The sequence below is a fragment of the Mustela putorius genome, unplaced genomic scaffold, assembly GCF_011764305.1.
Source record: "Mustela putorius furo isolate JIRA1106 unplaced genomic scaffold, ASM1176430v1.1 tig00000743_pilon_pilon_pilon, whole genome shotgun sequence".
NCBI classification, from domain to species: Eukaryota; Metazoa; Chordata; class Mammalia; order Carnivora; family Mustelidae; genus Mustela; species Mustela putorius.
In genome coordinates, this window is record NW_025421464.1 from 9629619 (window position 1) to 9645753 (window position 16135).

The 16135-nt window shown below is 57.0% G+C and overlaps 1 protein-coding gene across 2 annotated transcripts in view; it reads left to right on the forward strand.

Annotated features, from left to right (window-relative positions):
* Positions 1 to 16135, forward strand: part of PLCG1 (phospholipase C gamma 1) — a 36768-nt gene that overhangs the window by 11765 nt on the left and 8868 nt on the right. For both annotated transcript variants that reach the window (XM_045084200.1, XM_045084199.1), the window contains exons 3-17: positions 9952 to 10104; positions 10219 to 10312; positions 10514 to 10561; positions 12939 to 13023; positions 13115 to 13198; positions 13432 to 13466; positions 13690 to 13762; positions 13854 to 13955; positions 14195 to 14313; positions 14401 to 14486; positions 14560 to 14680; positions 15059 to 15227; positions 15355 to 15477; positions 15557 to 15658; positions 15738 to 15925. In XM_045084200.1, the coding sequence (XP_044940135.1) occupies positions 9952 to 10104; positions 10219 to 10312; positions 10514 to 10561; positions 12939 to 13023; positions 13115 to 13198; positions 13432 to 13466; positions 13690 to 13762; positions 13854 to 13955; positions 14195 to 14313; positions 14401 to 14486; positions 14560 to 14680; positions 15059 to 15227; positions 15355 to 15477; positions 15557 to 15658; positions 15738 to 15925 (1582 nt within the window). The remainder of the gene's footprint in view (positions 1 to 9951; positions 10105 to 10218; positions 10313 to 10513; positions 10562 to 12938; positions 13024 to 13114; positions 13199 to 13431; positions 13467 to 13689; positions 13763 to 13853; positions 13956 to 14194; positions 14314 to 14400; positions 14487 to 14559; positions 14681 to 15058; positions 15228 to 15354; positions 15478 to 15556; positions 15659 to 15737; positions 15926 to 16135) is intronic.

Below are 16135 nucleotides of genomic sequence, written 5' to 3' on the forward strand. Positions count from 1 at the left end.
AGTGTGTAATGTGGATAGGCCTGAAGCCCAAGAAGAAGGAGGAAACCAGAAGTCATGAGGGAGAAGCCAAGGGCAGAGCTTCGAGCAGGAGGGAGGGCATGGTGAACCATGTTTATTGCTCTGAAGGTTGGGAAAGAGGAGGATGGAAAAGTGACTTACACTCCGTGTTCTTGTTCTCCAGGGAGCCTGAATATACTGGGGGGATGGGTGGGGGCGGGGCAGACACAAGACATCTAGAAAAAACTTGGACAGCATCAGCCTTCAGTGGAGGCAGAGTGCAGAGGACCTATGCCCTGGGGGCTGACCCATGAACTTCCTGGGGAGTTATTGGGCCTGGGCAGCAAAGCTGGGGCAAGCCCTTGTCCATACTGTACTAGTGTGGGAAAGGCCCGTTGTGGGCCCAGCGTCCTTACCCCTCTACCGTGAAACTGAATGCCTCCCCCGCCAGCAATAAAACTGCTCCATTGGTGCCTTGGCTTCCACGATCCCCTGTGCCTGACATGACCCTCCAGACCTGCCTTCTGCAGAGCAATCTGAGAAATCCCAAAGAGCGCTTCTCACTTTCTCTGTGCTCCCAGCACCGCAGACATCTCCCTTTTGTTCCATCTTTGCACGACCTCATGGTTATCTACTTCCCCATCTGTTTCCTCCACCAGCCGGGGCTTTTCTGAAGGGCAGGAACTCAAGGGCCTTATTGATCTCTGTTTACCCAGGACTCAACCCAGGGCCCGACACTGAGGAGATAGGTGTCCCATACGTGTTTGATTAGATGATGGAATGAATGAACTAGCGTCAAGGGGCAACCGCTCAGTTCTCTCCCAGCTTTGAGTTCTCTGGGTGGGGCCTCTTTCCCTTCCTTCCTTTGGGGCCTGAGCGGGCTGATCCCACCTCTGAAATGGGTGGGGTTGGTCTAGTGTCCTAGGCAGGAGGACTGCCTGCCTGGGTGGTGGGAAGGCTCTGGGGCCAGGCAGAGGGTCCCAGTTCTGCCATGAACCACTGTGTGATCCTGACAAAACCCTCTGGAGCCTCCATTTTCTCATTGCTCCAAAGAGGAGAGTCATCTAGAATCTAGATGATTCATGTGCTGGCAACAATCCTTTACAGCTGTAACCTGAAGCAGTTAGTACATACGGGTTCAAGGTCCTGTGTAGGAGGACCCTGCAGACCTCCATGCAGCTGTCTGAATGGCCTTTTCCTGTTTATCAAGGTGGGAGAGGGCCAGATGCCCAGTCAGGCCTGGCTGCTCTTCTCGGTCAGGTGTTTAGGGAGCAGTGACTGATGAAACCCCAGCCAGAAGCAGATGCTGAGCTCTGCCCTGGTACACCCTGGACTCCCAGGATTCAGCCAGGACCCTGGGAAGGGGCTGTGGCCTCTCTCCCCTGCTGCTACATTGGCATGGGAAGGAGAAAAGCCCCATTCTCACCTTTTCTGTGTCACATGGCCCTCGGACCCCAGGTCTCCCAGGCTCCAAGCTTGTCTGTAAAATGGAGGTAGACAGCTCCGACCCCTCTGCTTTTGATTTCCTCTCTGGTGAGATCTGGGAGCTGCTTCTGGCGGCTTCTGTTGGAAGATAGGAGGGGGGAGTTCATAGTCTCAGAATAGAGAGGGGAATGGAAGGCGGGGGAGGAGGGGTCTCTCACTCCTTCCAGAGGTCTCGCGCAGCACGGAAACTGCTAGCCGGTCCAGTGCCCCTCATTCCAGCTGCGTTAGGTTCTCTTCCCGCCTGTGCCCAGGTTCTGTCCTTTCTTCCCCTTGGGTCACCTCCATCTTTCCCTTCAGAGGTCTGACGACTCTTTAAAAGCTGTATCTTTCAGTTGGTACAGCTACTCTGGGGTTGCAGAGCCCCTTGGTCTTTGGCTCCCTCTGAAGGGGACTCTGGGGTGCAGTGCCTACCCTACCCTTGGGGCATCGTGCAGGAACCTGTGTGTAAGGGTGGCAGGGGAGAGGGCCAGGAATTGGCCACAGAGCATTTCCCTTGTGGCTTCCTTTCTCCGTGTCGGCATCCTTTGAGGGAGAAGGCTCAGCTCCATTCGTGCTCCCTTGCCCTGGGTGTGTAGTCCTTGGAGGGTGATGAAAGGTGGCTGACTTGAGGGGTGGGCGCAGCCGGGAATGGCCCATTTGTTTATTCCCCGCTGGGTTTGGAGCGGGTTATAATGAGAGCATTTAGGGGGAAGTTTGTGGGGGTTTTTTGGTTTTTGTTTTTAGTAAGATTTTATTTTTAAGTAATCCCTATACCCAACATGGGGCTCAAACTCATAACTCCCAAATCAGGAGTCACATGATCTACCAAAGGAGCCATGTGCCCCATTTGGGGTAAGATTTGCACACCTTTCTTGATCCCTGGGCCTCGCTTTCTGAATCTCTTGGTGGCCTTGACTTAGAGCCAAGCAGGACAGGGTGCTCAGGGAGCCCTGCCTTTTCTACTCCTCAGACTTCCATGAACTTCCCATGGTTCCCACCAGTTGCAGGAACCTTTGTGCAGGGACTTCCCAATGTTCCCAGATTGCCCTGACCCCCAGAGAGGCCATGCCCTCACCCCTATGCCGCAGCGGTAACTGGTCCTTCTTTTTTCTGTCCCCTTAGTAAACCTCATCAACTTCTGTATTTGCTTATTTGTTGTAGCTCCTCAGCCTTTGTCGACTGCAGCACCTCTTCCAGGAAGCCATCCCTGATACCATCTTTGAGCATCTGTGGCCTTTGCTATCTTTGTTAGATAATGAACTCTGGAATCTAACTTGTGTGTTCATTCCTGCTCTTTAGCACTCTGTATACATTTTGAGGCCTTCCTAGGACCTGAATTTGGGGAACGGATAGAAGAATTGAACATAGCTTCTGCCTTCAGGAGCTAGCTCACAGGCCAGTGATCTAGATCCCTGGAAGCACTAGAATGTGACAACAGTGTGGAACACTGGCTACGCCACCAGCCTGGCCCGTGCAGAGGCTTGGAGGGAGGGGCATGGGCTGAGAGCTGATATCCTGAGGTCCTTGCAGCTCATAGCCTGGATTGGACTTGGCCTTCTGGAGAGGGCTGGGCTTTCCCCACCTTCCCCCAGTGCCCATACAGGGCTGGACAGCCAGTCCTGGAGGGGATCTGGGGGTTCACATCCCATGAGTTCAGGGTAATGAAAACCCCCAGAGGGGAAAGACCTGTGCAGGCCAGGTAACCTTCACTTACCTCTTTCAAGCTCTCCAGATTAAAAAACAAGACTCTTCATGTTTACCATGAGTTGAAATTTTTTTAAGTTGCAAAATGTAGGTGCATGTATTTCTCTTTGGGTAACTTCTACAGTTTACATCAGTTAGTTTATGTACTTTGTAAAAGGAAGAATGCTCTTTTTTTTTTTTTTAAGATTTTATTTATTCATTCGACAGACAGATCACAAGTAGGCAGAGAGGCAGAGGGGGAAGCAGGCTTCCTGCTGAGCAGAGAGCCCAATGTGGGGCTCGATCCCAGGACTCCGAGATCATGACCTGAGCTGAAGGCAGAGGCCCAACCCACTAAGCCACCCAGGCGCCCCAGGAAGAATGATCTTCTTAAGAAAAATAGTTCAGGGGCACCTGGGTGGCTCAGTGGGCTAAAGCCTCTGCCTTTGGCTCAGGTCATGGTCTCAGGGTCCTGGGATTGCATCGAGCTCTCTGCTCAGTGAGGAGCCTGCTTCCCCCTCTCTCTTTGCCTGCCTCTCTGCCTACTTGTGATCTCTCTGTCAAATAAATAAATAAAATCGTCTTTAAAAATTTTTTAAAAAAGAAAAGAAAAATAGTTCAGTGAAAGCATGTTTCAGGCCCAGAAATTTGTGATATATGCCTTCTGGTTTTTTGTTGTGCTGGTGGCGGTGTTCTTGGCTCTATGTTCATCATTTGTGGGGAGGTTAATTTTCAGTATGCCCTCCTGTCTCTTTCTGATGAGATCGCTTCAGTGTCTCTTGACATCTCACAGTTACTCAGTGAAGAAGGGCCAGGAGTGGTGATCCTCTTTTGCGGATAAGGGAAATGAGGCTCAGAGGTGGGGCTGTGCCTCCCACCTGCCTTGCCGGTGCTTGGTGCTCCTCGTTCCTCTCTGTACACCCCCCTTGTCTGATGGGTAGTTAATTGGCCAGTAGGTTTGCAGGACCTCTGTCTGTGTAGGGCTATTTGGAAGGTGACCTCACTGGCAGCACTTGTTCCTGACTCAGAAGCTTGGGTCTAATTTAGAATCTTAGATTGGATGGTGGGCTCCCTTCTGTCCCTTCCAGGGCCTGCCATGGTCAGAGTGAAGTCTGCTCTGGGGCAGGATTGGCTAGCTCTCAGGAGCTGGACTCATCAAGATACCCTGGAAAAGGCTTGGTGCCCTGCCCCCGCTCTCTGCATTTCTCTTCCCTGGGGACTCTGCCTGGTGTCCAGGAATGCTGCCTCTCTGCACCTCCCTGCCACGGCTGTCTTGATGCACTGGGCAGGGGGATGACTGGTGGGGCACTTGTGGCTCAGCTTGATGTCTGGGAGCGGGTGGGGGGCAGGATTCTAAGACCAGAAGCAGCCCTACCCTCAGAAGAACCTTGCACAGACAAGTCCTCTAGGGTCATTGTCTTCAGTCCCTTCCCAGACTGTAGGCTGGCTGCCTGCCATTGAGCTTGTCCCGTTCATGGCACCCTCTCCTCACCCAGGGGAGTAGGTGTTGTCCCTGGCTTGGGGACCTACTTTCCTGTAAAGGCAAGCTCTGATCTGGCCCTGAGAGCAGCAACACTACTTTTTGCTGCTGTCTAGATGCCGGCCTCCCAAAGTGCTTGGGATGAGTTGTGTGACCCAGATAAGCAAACTGAGGCTCTTAAAGGGAAAGCAGCCACCACCGCTCTTCCACCCTGAAGGCAGTTGCTTTCCAGGCCTGACGGACCCAGGCTCTGTGCTTTGAGTAAGTGCTGATCTCTAGTCTCATGGTCTCTGGCAAGGAATCTGTCCCTGGACCAAGACAGGAGACAAGGGAGGATTTCCTTGCCTGGTCCTGCAGGCTCTGGTTTTGCCGATTCGGTCTTGTGGCATTCTGCCTCAATGCTTAGGGCCAGCCCCCGCCACCAGGCAACACGCATGTTTTCTTCTGCATAAAAGTCAAAACAGAAACCAGTCCAGGGTTGGGGGTGGTCAAGGCAGGCCAGGCTTGACTCTTGCATGTGAATGTTTTTATGTAGTTGGCTGTTCACATGTGAACGGTTAATGGCTGTCCCACCCCTAATGAAAAGCTTTGCTTTATCCCTCACCTGCCAGCAAGGCCCATCTATATGCTTGCAAACAGGATTTGAGAATTGATCTTGGTGACTTCAGTCTGTTGGGTCTCCCATTCTGATATGCATCCTCTGTGAGGTGGTGGGGTGCACGTGCCGCCAACACGTGGTGAGTGTGCAGGTTGGGTGCTGTAGACTCAGGAAGCCACCTCTGGCTTAGAGCACAGCTGCAGGCACTGATCTGAACTCTGGCCTCAGGAGCCCCAAGCCTTCATGGTGCCCCATCCCTGCAAGACCCCTTTTTGAGCCAGAGAAATGGCTGCTTGGATTCTTTCCTGTGGGCTGAGGCAGCTACAGCCTAACTTTACCTCTCCTAGGTTTGGGCCCAACCCCAGCAAAGCCCTGGCAGTTGGCTGCATTTCTCTCCCCTGCTGCTGGCTTCTCTGGGCCTTGAGCTGATGCACTAGGCACACAGGCCGGGGGTCAGTCTCCTTCAGATATCAGTGGGATCATTGGTTCCTGACAAGGACCTTACTGTACTAATGGGGAAACAGAGGCCAAAAGAGTAAGGGCCTGCCTAGGGCTGCACAGCTGGGATTTAAGACTTGCGTGGTTCTCCTCTGCTAGGCATGGGCAGCCTTTAGGAAGGGGGATGGTCAGGGCAGGCTTCCTGAAGGAGCAAGAGAGGGCAGGTTGCCACCAGAACCCCCAGGCTTCTGCCCAGGGCACCAGGCAGTCTGGCAATCAGAACGTCCTCAGTTCTCAGAGCTGGCCTGTGATGCCAGTCCCTGACCCAGCATGGGTAGTCCCTCATTACCCCAGAGCTCCTTGAGGAGGACTGGTGGTTTCTGTATCTTCATGAGAGCATGTGGGTGATTAAATGCCCAGGCAGTTTATCTTGTCGCTGTCTGCTACAGCCATATGTGGTGTGGTGGTACACATGCCATTCCTGAAGCATGTGCCTTGGGGACCTGGTCCTTGGAGGATGAACATACCATGCTTGCTGATGGAACCCCAGGCCCTCTCAGGTTGGAGCAAGCTTGAAGATGGACCTTTGTCATTGGTGAAGGCCTGCACCCTTCTGCTACACGGGAGGCTGGCCTGGCCCCCTGGCTATGGGATCCTGGCCTTTCCCTCAGAGAGTTCCCCTGTCTCACTCGTGTGTCTCCAGCCTAGCAAGGAACTCTCAGTACCCTGGCTTTTCTTTTCCCCAGTGTTCCTTGAATGTTGTTTTCCCATGGTCTGAGTGGGGGATGAGTGCTGGGTCATGGGTCTCTGGGAACAGGGTGCTAGTCTCCTGCTCTTCTGAGCAGTTCTCCTCTCCTCCCGAAGCTCCCAGGTCCTGGGAGGGTGTCTGTCCCTGCCCTTCCTGTCCCACTGCAGTTCTGACCCAGACAGCTGGGGTGGCTCGGCCTCCCCCTGCCCCCAGCTAGGGCAGAGGCCATGCCTGTCCCAGGGAGTCTCCTCCCCTGATGGCAGTCCCTGGGGGACTGGCCCTGGCTCTCTCAGCAAAAAGGACCCTTCTGTGTCTGCCTCCCGGACGAGGAGGATGGAAGTGGGGCAGGGAGGTGGCACAGGACAGGATGTCTAAGAACGTGGTAGGGCGTCGCACGCTGGCGTCCTGTCCCTTCAGCCTCCCGTTGGCGTGATGCGCTTGGAGGGCATCAGCCCCAGGCTGGCACTTCCTTCTGGTGGCGTGGGGTACAAGGGACCAGGTGTGGCCAAGCCAGAGCTTGGGAAGCTTGGACGCCGGGCCTGGAGCTGCTCCGTGCCTGTGTGGTTCCTGTGTTGGGCAGGAGCCCAGTCGGCCTCCAGCCTGGTCTCCGTGGGAATGTGCCCAGGAGCACAGGGCAGGCCAGAGGTTCTCCTGGGTCCTGCTGGTGGAGTGTGTGTGTGTGTGTGTGTGTGTGTGTGTGTGTGTGTGTCTGCGCGCGCGCACACAGGGCTACACATATCCGGCCTCAGGCTTTGAACTGACCCTCCAGCTGCCTGCCAAGCAGCTGCCACGTCATGGGCTGCTCTCACGCTGGCGGGCACTGAGCCCTGAGACCCTGGCCTGCACGCATCTGTGTCTGTGAGGCGGTGTGCCTGTGCGCGAGGTGTGGGATGACAGCAGCTCTGTGCCGGAAAAGCATACGGGCTTCTGTCTTCAAGGGCAGGCTTTGTGGTTATGCTGCAGTTTCTGATCTGGGCATTTCCCCTGCTCAGCTCCTCCTTCCGTCCTTGGAGACTGTCTTCTCAGGCTGGGTTTTTGTGAGTCAGTTTCCCCGACCCTCCTTGTTTCTACCCGAGTGTAACTCGTTTTTTAAATGCCACTGCCATTCTGTGGCCCCTCCCCCAACCTGGGTGCCTCCTTTTCTCGTTTGCTCCTTCAGTCTTCCAGCAAGTATTGCCTGGGCTCTGCCTGGCCTGGGCGGAGATGACGCGTCTCACGTGGGGTCATGAGGAGTCAAGGGCATGATTACCGCAGGAGGCCGCTTTGAGTTGGGTCTTTGGTGGGAGAGAATGGAGCCTGGGAGGTAGACAGTCCACCCTAGGGGCCCGGATGAAATGGGGGGGCAGGAAGCACTGACTGCTCTTGCTCTTGGTCCGGCCTATTTCTTTTAAAGGTATTTTTTTTTTTTTTAAGATTTTATTTATTTATTTGACAGAGAGAAATCACAAGTAGGCAGAGAGGCAGGCAGAGAGAGAGAGGAGGAAGCAGGCTCCCTGCTGAGCAGAGAGCCCGATGCGGGACTCGATCCCAGGACCCTGAGATCATGACCTGAGCCGAAGGCAGCGGCTTAACCACTGAGCCACCCAGGCGCCCCTCTTTTAAAGGTTTTATTCATTTATTTGACAGAGAGAGATCACAAGTAGGCAGAGAGGCAGGCGGGGGGGGGGGGAGCAGGCTCCCTGCTGAGCAAAGAGCCCGATGTGGGGCTCGATCCCAGGGCCCTGGGATCCTGACCTGAGCCGAAAGCAGAGGCTTAACCCACTGAGCCACCCAGGCACCCCTCCAGCTTAGTTTAGATGGAGCAGAGAAGATGTGAGGGGAGAAGCTGGGAATAGATCACTGAGCCTCATCAGGAAGGGCCTTGAAAAGGCCACAGAAGGAACATGTTCTCCCTAGTGAGCAACCACAGGAGGAATCAGAACGGTGTTAGAAGGATTCTGAAAACTTCAGAAGAGTGGCTCCTTGGTGAGGAGGGTGGGGGCAGGGCTGCTGGCCGGGCAGGCAGGGCTTCTTCAATGAGAGGCCCAGGCCTGAGGGTTTGATGAAGGCACACGGAGCAGGGAGAACAGGGTCCAGTTAAAACCCGTAATGCTGTGGTGGAGAGCCGGGGTTGGGCTAGAAGCAGTGCCTCTGTTTGAGGTGGGACAGATGGGGCACAGCTGTGGCTTGGAAGGGGTAGGAAGAGAGCCTAGGGATTTGGGCCCTTTGGGACAGTGTGGCCTGGGTGGTGCACAGTTTGGACTGGGAGGGCTCTGGGACAGACACAAGCTGGCAACTTGCTGGGGCTGCTCCTGGCTCCAGATCTTCCGGGCGAGTCTGGGTTGAGAGCACTAGAAGGGGCTCTGGTGCCAAGGCGGTGCTCAGGGAGAGTCCTCTCTGGTTACTCAGCCAGGCTTCTTCTGCTTGGACAGCTCCTCCCTAAATCTGTCTCATTATCTGACTTGGAAAGTCCGTTGTCCCCCACCCCCAGCCCCCCAATCAAGGATCCCACCCAGCACGGGGGGATCGTGTGGACGTGTGGCTGGTGTAGCCCTTCCCTGTGCTGTGCACTGCTGGGGCCCTCTCCTAGCCTGGTTAGAACCTGTGCCCCTAGCGGACTTTGGTGAGGCAGCGGAGGGAGGGAACCTGCATCGAATGAGCTCCCGTGTGCCATATATGGTGCTGGGCACTTTTGACTTTTAGGACTTTGGATCTTCCCAGCACCCTCACTGTTACTGTTACCCGCATTCACATATGAAGGAGTGGGATCAGAGCAGTCACTGCCGAGGTCACACAGCTAACGGAAGGTAGAGCTGGGATTCTGCTGCAGGCAGTCTGGTCCCAGAGTCCACGCATGTTTTTTCTACCACCCTGCCTTCTAGAGAAATTCAGTCAAGCCCTCGACTTTATATTTGGTAAAAGTGAGACTAGAAGTTAAATGAGTCACTCAGTGTCATCTCCCATGTTAGTGGCCAAGGCAGGTCGTCTGCCTTGGACAGCCAGGGTGGGTAACATCCCTTTGGATAGCTGCTGCCTTGGGAGACGAGGCCTCTTGCTGAGACTTGCTTGGGGATGTCTTTGGGGTGGTGGGCCATTCAGGGATGTGTCAGTTCTCCGAGCTTGACCCCTCATTCTTCCCACGGGTCCTGAGACACACTTGGGTCTGCCTCACCCTAACCTGGGACTTTACAATTTGGTTCGTATACTTTGTGTCAGGAAATCATCCTCACAGAAGAGCCTTCAGCCCTCCCCAGTTCTCTCTCTAGACTCCAGCTTTTCTCCAGGTCAGAGTGACCTGCCTACATTCTCAGCAAGGGAAGGTACAGAGGCTGGGGCTCCCTGCTCCCCCAGACAGCTCCGCTTCTAGCAGAGGTCTGTCCTCAGACTCGGACTCCCTCTCTGGTGTCACCCAGTAGGCCTGTGAGTAGTATTCTTGGCTCTGCCCCTTGATGAGGTGTCTCTCTTTGTGGTCCCTCGCTGAGGGGGCGTGAGGAAACCAGGCTGCCTTCATTTCAGCACTGACTCAGAGACCCCAGCCTGACCTTGGTCTCTTTACCCTCCTAGTTGACATTCGGGAAATCAAGGAGATCCGCCCAGGGAAGACGTCACGGGATTTTGATCGCTACCAAGAGGACCCTGCTTTCCGACCAGACCAGTCACACTGCTTTGTCATCCTGTACGGAATGGAGTTCCGCCTGAAGACCCTGAGCCTGCAGGGTAGGCGTCACCGGGCTGGAGGGGGTCGGGGCTAGCTCCGGGCAGATAGGCACTGGCTCCAGGCTCAGCGCGGAGTGCGTGTTCCCAGCTCACCTCCCTGCCCCTTGATCACAGCTACATCTGAGGATGAAGTGAACATGTGGGTCAAGGGTTTAACGTGGCTGATGGAGGACACCCTGCAGGCGGCCACGCCTCTGCAGATCGAGAGGTGAGGACCCTGCACCCCCACCCCCAGCATAGCTCCCCATGAACTAGCCAGGGGAAGGAGCAGCCTGTGACGTAAGAGAAAAGGTTCTAGGGAGCAGCAGCAAGGACACAGGCCTTTGTGTGCACAGACACCGCCTGCTGACCTCCCTGGACCTAGTCTGGCTGGAGAAGTGCCTCTCACTTTAGGCTCCTCTCCCTCCAGGTGGCTGCGGAAGCAGTTCTACTCCGTGGATCGGAACCGTGAGGATCGGTAGGTACCGGGGTGTGGCTCTAGCTCTGCCTGTGGGTTGTGGCAGCCAGAACAGTAGCCAAGCCCTGATCAGCTCTCCGGAGAACCAGAGGACTCAGGGGGCCTATGTCTAGGAGGGCTGAGGGGCAGGCAAGCATTCTGGCACAGGTAACATCCTGCAGAAAGTCCTCTGAGGGCCTTGGTGCAGACTGGTGCTGGGTGTCCTGCGGAGCAGGCGGTGGTGGCCTTAGTGCGTGAGGGAGTGCCTTGAAGCTCACAGCTTTGAGGCCACTGTATGACAGCCAGGGGGGCCGGGGAGAGATGGGGGACAAAGATCAGTTCATGGTGAGGGTTTCTGACTGTTGCTGTGATAGAGCTAGAAAACCACGGAGGGTTTTGAAAGGAAGCATCCCGTGACCTGACTTCGGTTGCACCAGACTGCCGGCTGCGGCTGGAGAGCCCAGGACGGGGCAGAGCTGGCCAGCTTGGGCAGGGAGCTGCTTCAGCGTTCTGGATGCGAGATGAGAGGTCGTGGCTCGGGGTGGAGGGCGGTAGCACATGGTCGGATTTGGACTCTACTGTGTTTTGAAGGTAAGAGTCCAGTAAAACTTCCGAACATTGATTTTAGTGTGCAAGAGGAAGAGAGGAGTCTGAGGTAACAGTTAAGCTTTGTGGCTGGAGAACCTGGAAAGGTGGCGTTGCCATTGACTAAGATGGGGAAGGCCATGGGAAAAGCAAATTTGGGGGAGCTTAGGGATGCATTTGGGCCATATTCAGTTTTATGATACCCTTAGACGTCCAGGTAGAGATGTTGCATTGGCAGGTGGGTAGAATGAGTTTAAGGGAGAAGTTGGGGCGGGAGATGTTGCCGCGGGAGCATAGAGATGTTCTTCCCTAGGCCATGAGGCTGGAGATCACCTGATAGACGTAGCAAGAGCAGGGAAGGGGGCCGTGACCCCAGGCCACTCGGTCACTGGGGATCAGGGAGGCGAGGAGGAGATAGCCAGGGGAAGGAGCGGCTTGTGAGGGAAGAGAAAAACTTGGGAGGGTGGGGTTTTGGAAGCCTGGGGAGGAGGGGTTGGTGAGCTGTGCCAGGCCTCGCCAGGTATGGACTTGACAGCACAGAGGGTGTTGGTGACCTTGAGGAGCAGAGAGCGGTGTTCAGGGAAGGAAAGGGAGCACGGATGGCTCCCTCAGGCGCAGCTGTGCAGGAGAGCGGAGAAGGGCGCGGCGGCGGAGAGGGCAGCAGGGTCGAGACCCGTGTTTTGGCGGAACGGATAATAGCGGAGAGTTGAGAGAGAGTTCGGTGATGCAGAGTTTCCTTTTTTTTTTTTTTTTAAAGATTTTATTTATTTATTTGACAGAGAGAAATCATAAGTAGATGGAGAGGCAGGCAGAGAGAGAGAGAGGAGGAAGCAGGCTCCCTGCCAAGCAGAGAGCCCGATGCGGGACCCGATCCCAGGACCCTGAGATCATGACCTGAGCCGAAGGCAGCGGCTAGAGTTTCCTAACCTGCAGAGCAAGGACCCTGAGCGCCTTGCTTCTGGGCACCTGGGGGTCAGGTGAGCTGGCACGGGCAGAAGCAGCACCTGCTGAAGCATACTTGCCAGTAGCGGCCAGGGCCATGTGGTACAAGACTGAATTCTGGAAGGGAGTGTTGGTGATGTCTGCCAGGCTCTCGGGCAGGAGGAAGAGGTGTCGCCTCCCTGACACCAGCCTCCAGGAGCGAAGGCTTCCCTGTCCCCCATCTTTTCCAGCCTTTCGCCAGGCAGGGTCCCCTAGTCCCACATCCTGGGCAGACTTCCCTGTCAGACGCCGGGGGAGTGCCCAGTCGCCAGCAGTGGTATTTTGTCAAGCAGGATCCCCTCTGGCTACCAGCCCCCTCAGACCCCCACCCCATGCTGGATGCTGAGACACACACTCCCAGCATTCTAGGGTAGCGGGTCAGGACTCCCTGTGGAGTCGCCCCCAGTGAGTATGTGAGTGAGCTGTGCGGGGCCTGGAGGCTCACAGGGCAAGGCTGCCTCCTGTGTCTGGGTGAGCCAACAGCCCCTAGGATTGTCGGGGGGCCAGAGGTACAGACAGGCTTGACCACTGAGACCTAAAGACTGGCTCTCCTCCCCCATGCCTGACCCACTTCACTGAGCCTGTTCACTCCTTTCTTGGCAGAATCATGGCCTTTTTCTTTGCCCAGATGAGGAAACTGAGCCCTAGAGAAAGGAGGGGACTTCCTTTGGTCACCCCAAGTGTTCTGATTTAGCCCCCTCAGGACTCCAGGTGCCAGGAGTAGTGCTTATCTGTCCAGCCCAGAGGGACTGAGTCCCAGCTGGACTCAGCCGACAAGTCAGCGGTCAGGAGAGGTTGGGTGAGGCCCCTGGGAATGTCCCTGTTTCCTCAGTATATCAGCCAAGGACCTGAAGAACATGCTGTCCCAGGTCAACTACCGGGTCCCCAACATGCGCTTCCTCCGAGAGCGTCTGACGGTAAGCACATCCTGGGCCACCCGCTGGCAGTGAGGGAGCCTGGGAGCCCCTGGCCGTAGGCCTGACCGGAGTCCTGCCCTGTGCCACGTAGGACCTGGAGCAGCGCAGCAGTGACATCACCTACGGGCAGTTTGCTCAGCTGTACCGCAGCCTCATGTACAGCGCCCAGAAGACGGTGCATGAGCCACCTGCCCTCCCGTGGCCCCTGCCCCTGCTCTCCCGCCCCAGCCCCAGCCCTGCTTGCCTCAGCCCTGCCGCCCTGCTGGAGGGCTTTCCGGTGCCATTTCTCCAGCTCTTCTCTTGAGGCCCGCCCACCCCTGTCTGTTGCCCCAGCCTTTCTTCCTGAAAGCCCTTTTCCCATGTGGCCTCCCAGGGGCTCTCGCTCTGACCAGCTTCTGTCTCCTGCAGATGGACCTCCCCTTCTTGGAAGCCAGTGCCCTGAGGTTTGGTTTGAAGTGGGGCGGTGGGGTTCTCCCCGGGGCCTCCTTCCTCTCTCCCCTGGCGACTCCTGGTACAGGTGGGAGGCAGTGGGAAGGGGTAAGCCATGCTGGACCCTCTTGGTCATCTGTGCTGGCTGGGAGCTGGGCTCTGCCTTCCAGGGGGCCCTCGTTGTCTGGGGGCTGCACCAGCCACCGGGCTGCCAGGTGCTTCCCTTCTCTCCCACAGGGCGGGGGAGCGGCCGGAGCTCTGTCGAGTATCCCTTCCCGAGTTCCAGCAGTTCCTCCTCGAGTACCAGGGGGTACGGCTGGGTGGGGCTGGGCCAGGGTTCCTGGCTGCGGGGGGCTGGGCTCGTCGCTGGTAGCCTCTCATGCGCCCCCCTCCCCCACCAGGAGCTGTGGGCTGTTGACCGGCTTCAGGTGCAGGAGTTCATGCTCAGCTTCCTTCGAGACCCCTTGCGGGAAATTGAAGAGCCATACTTCTTCCTGGACGAGGTGAGCCCTGACTCTCACACCCCATACATCAGAATGGGGGGCACTGACCGGAACCCCACCTGGGTCCCAGGAGCCAGATTCTCCTTAGGGCTGCCACCTTGTTCCTCCCCGCCGTCCACCTTGTCCACCACCTTGTCCACCTCAGTGACAGACACTGAGCGTCCTCTCCTTCCCACCACAGCCAAGCCAGGGGTCTGGGGTAGTGGCTCACTCTGGTCTTTCCTTCCTGTTCCGGGCAGTTTGTCACCTTCCTGTTCTCCAAAGAGAACAGTGTGTGGAACTCGCAGCTGGATGCCGTGTGCCCGGACACCATGAACAACCCTCTCTCCCACTACTGGATCTCCTCCTCCCACAACACGTGAGTGGCTCCATTGGCACGCCCGCCCCCCTGGCCCGGGCTTCGGAGGGAGGCACTCACCACCCCTGCCTTTCCTTCCCTGTGCAGGTACCTGACCGGGGACCAGTTCTCCAGCGAGTCCTCCCTAGAAGCCTACGCCCGCTGCCTGCGAATGGGCTGTCGCTGCATTGAGTGTGCGTGGGGGCCGGGGTGGGGGGGTAGGTTGGGGGGCCCTGCCCTCCTGACCGTGGTCATGTTCCTGCGCAGTGGACTGCTGGGATGGCCCAGACGGGATGCCGGTCATTTACCACGGACACACCCTTACCACCAAGATTAAGTTCTCAGATGTTCTGCACACCATCAAGGAGCATGCCTTCGTGGCCTCAGAGTGAGTGGGGGTGGGGGTCAGCGGGGCTACGGCTCCCTCCTATGACGGAGGGTCCCCTCCAGTGCTGTCCCCACTCCCTGTTTTTTCTCTTTGTCCTTCTTGGCCTCCCCTCCTGCCGCTTGCTTGAGCCGTCCTTCCGCAGCCCTCCTGCTTCCTGCCTCCTCTGCGCCCCTTTCATGGAACAAACTAAAGCTCAACCCGTACGCCCCACGTGCTTCCTTCCAGGGGCTGGGGAGGAACGAAGCTCTTCTCTGGCTAGCTGCCCTCTAGACACGGACCCTTGCTTCCTAACACCTTTTCTGAGCAGCTGTTTGGACTGGGTGTTGACCGCTCAGAACTGTAAGGTCTCCGTCACTGCACTGGTTCCCTACCCTGCAGGTACCCGGTCATCCTGTCCATCGAGGACCACTGCAGCATTGCCCAGCAGAGAAACATGGCACAGTACTTCAAGAAGGTGCTTGGGGACACCCTCCTTACCAAGCCCGTGGACATCGCTGCAGACGGGCTCCCCTCACCCAACCAGCTCAAGAGGAAGATCCTCATCAAGGTAGCGCTGGGGGCGCCCCACCCTTCCGCACGCCTCTCCCAGGCCGTGGCTCAGCCGGCGGCCTCAGCCTGGGTGAGAGGCGGGGGCTCGGACTGGGCTGGCGCTGCATGTCCCGCTGCTCCCACAGCACAAGAAGCTGGCAGAGGGCAGCGCTTATGAAGAGGTGCCCACGTCGGTGATGTACTCCGAGAACGACATCAGCAACTCCATCAAGAACGGCATCCTCTACCTGGAGGACCCCGTGAACCATGTGAGTGCCAGGCCGGGCTGAGCGTGGGGGCCTGGTGGGAGGCGGCCTCGTTCATGGGCCCCGCTCTGCTCTCTCCCAGGAGTGGTACCCGCACTACTTCGTTCTGACCAGCAGCAAGATCTACTACTCCGAGGAGACCAGCAGTGACCAGGGCAATGAGGATGAGGAGGAGCCCAAGGAGGTGAGGGGCCAGCCCAGGGCTGGGGGCTGGGCTGGGGTCAGAGTCACCGAGTGTCTTTGCTGTCGCCCTCCCCCCGCAGGCCAGTGGCAGCACGGAGCTGCACTCCAGTGAGAAGTGGTTCCATGGGAAGCTTGGCGCGGGCCGGGACGGACGGCACATCGCCGAGCGCCTGCTCACCGAGTACTGCATCGAGACCGGGGCCCCTGACGGCTCCTTCCTTGTGCGGGAGAGCGAGACCTTCGTGGGCGACTACACCCTCTCCTTCTGGTAACCCAGTCCCAGCGCGTGTGCTGCACTCTGTTGTGCCCCCCTGCCAAGACCACCGCTGTCTGGTGTTGGTCTCTGTTACAGGCTCTCACATGGAGCGTGATCTCCTCACACACATACTTTTCTGGGTGCTTTGAAGCCCCTCTGCGGGTCTGCCCAGCCGCTGAGTACCTCGGGCGCCTCACTTGGGCTGGAGCATGGTTTCTGGGC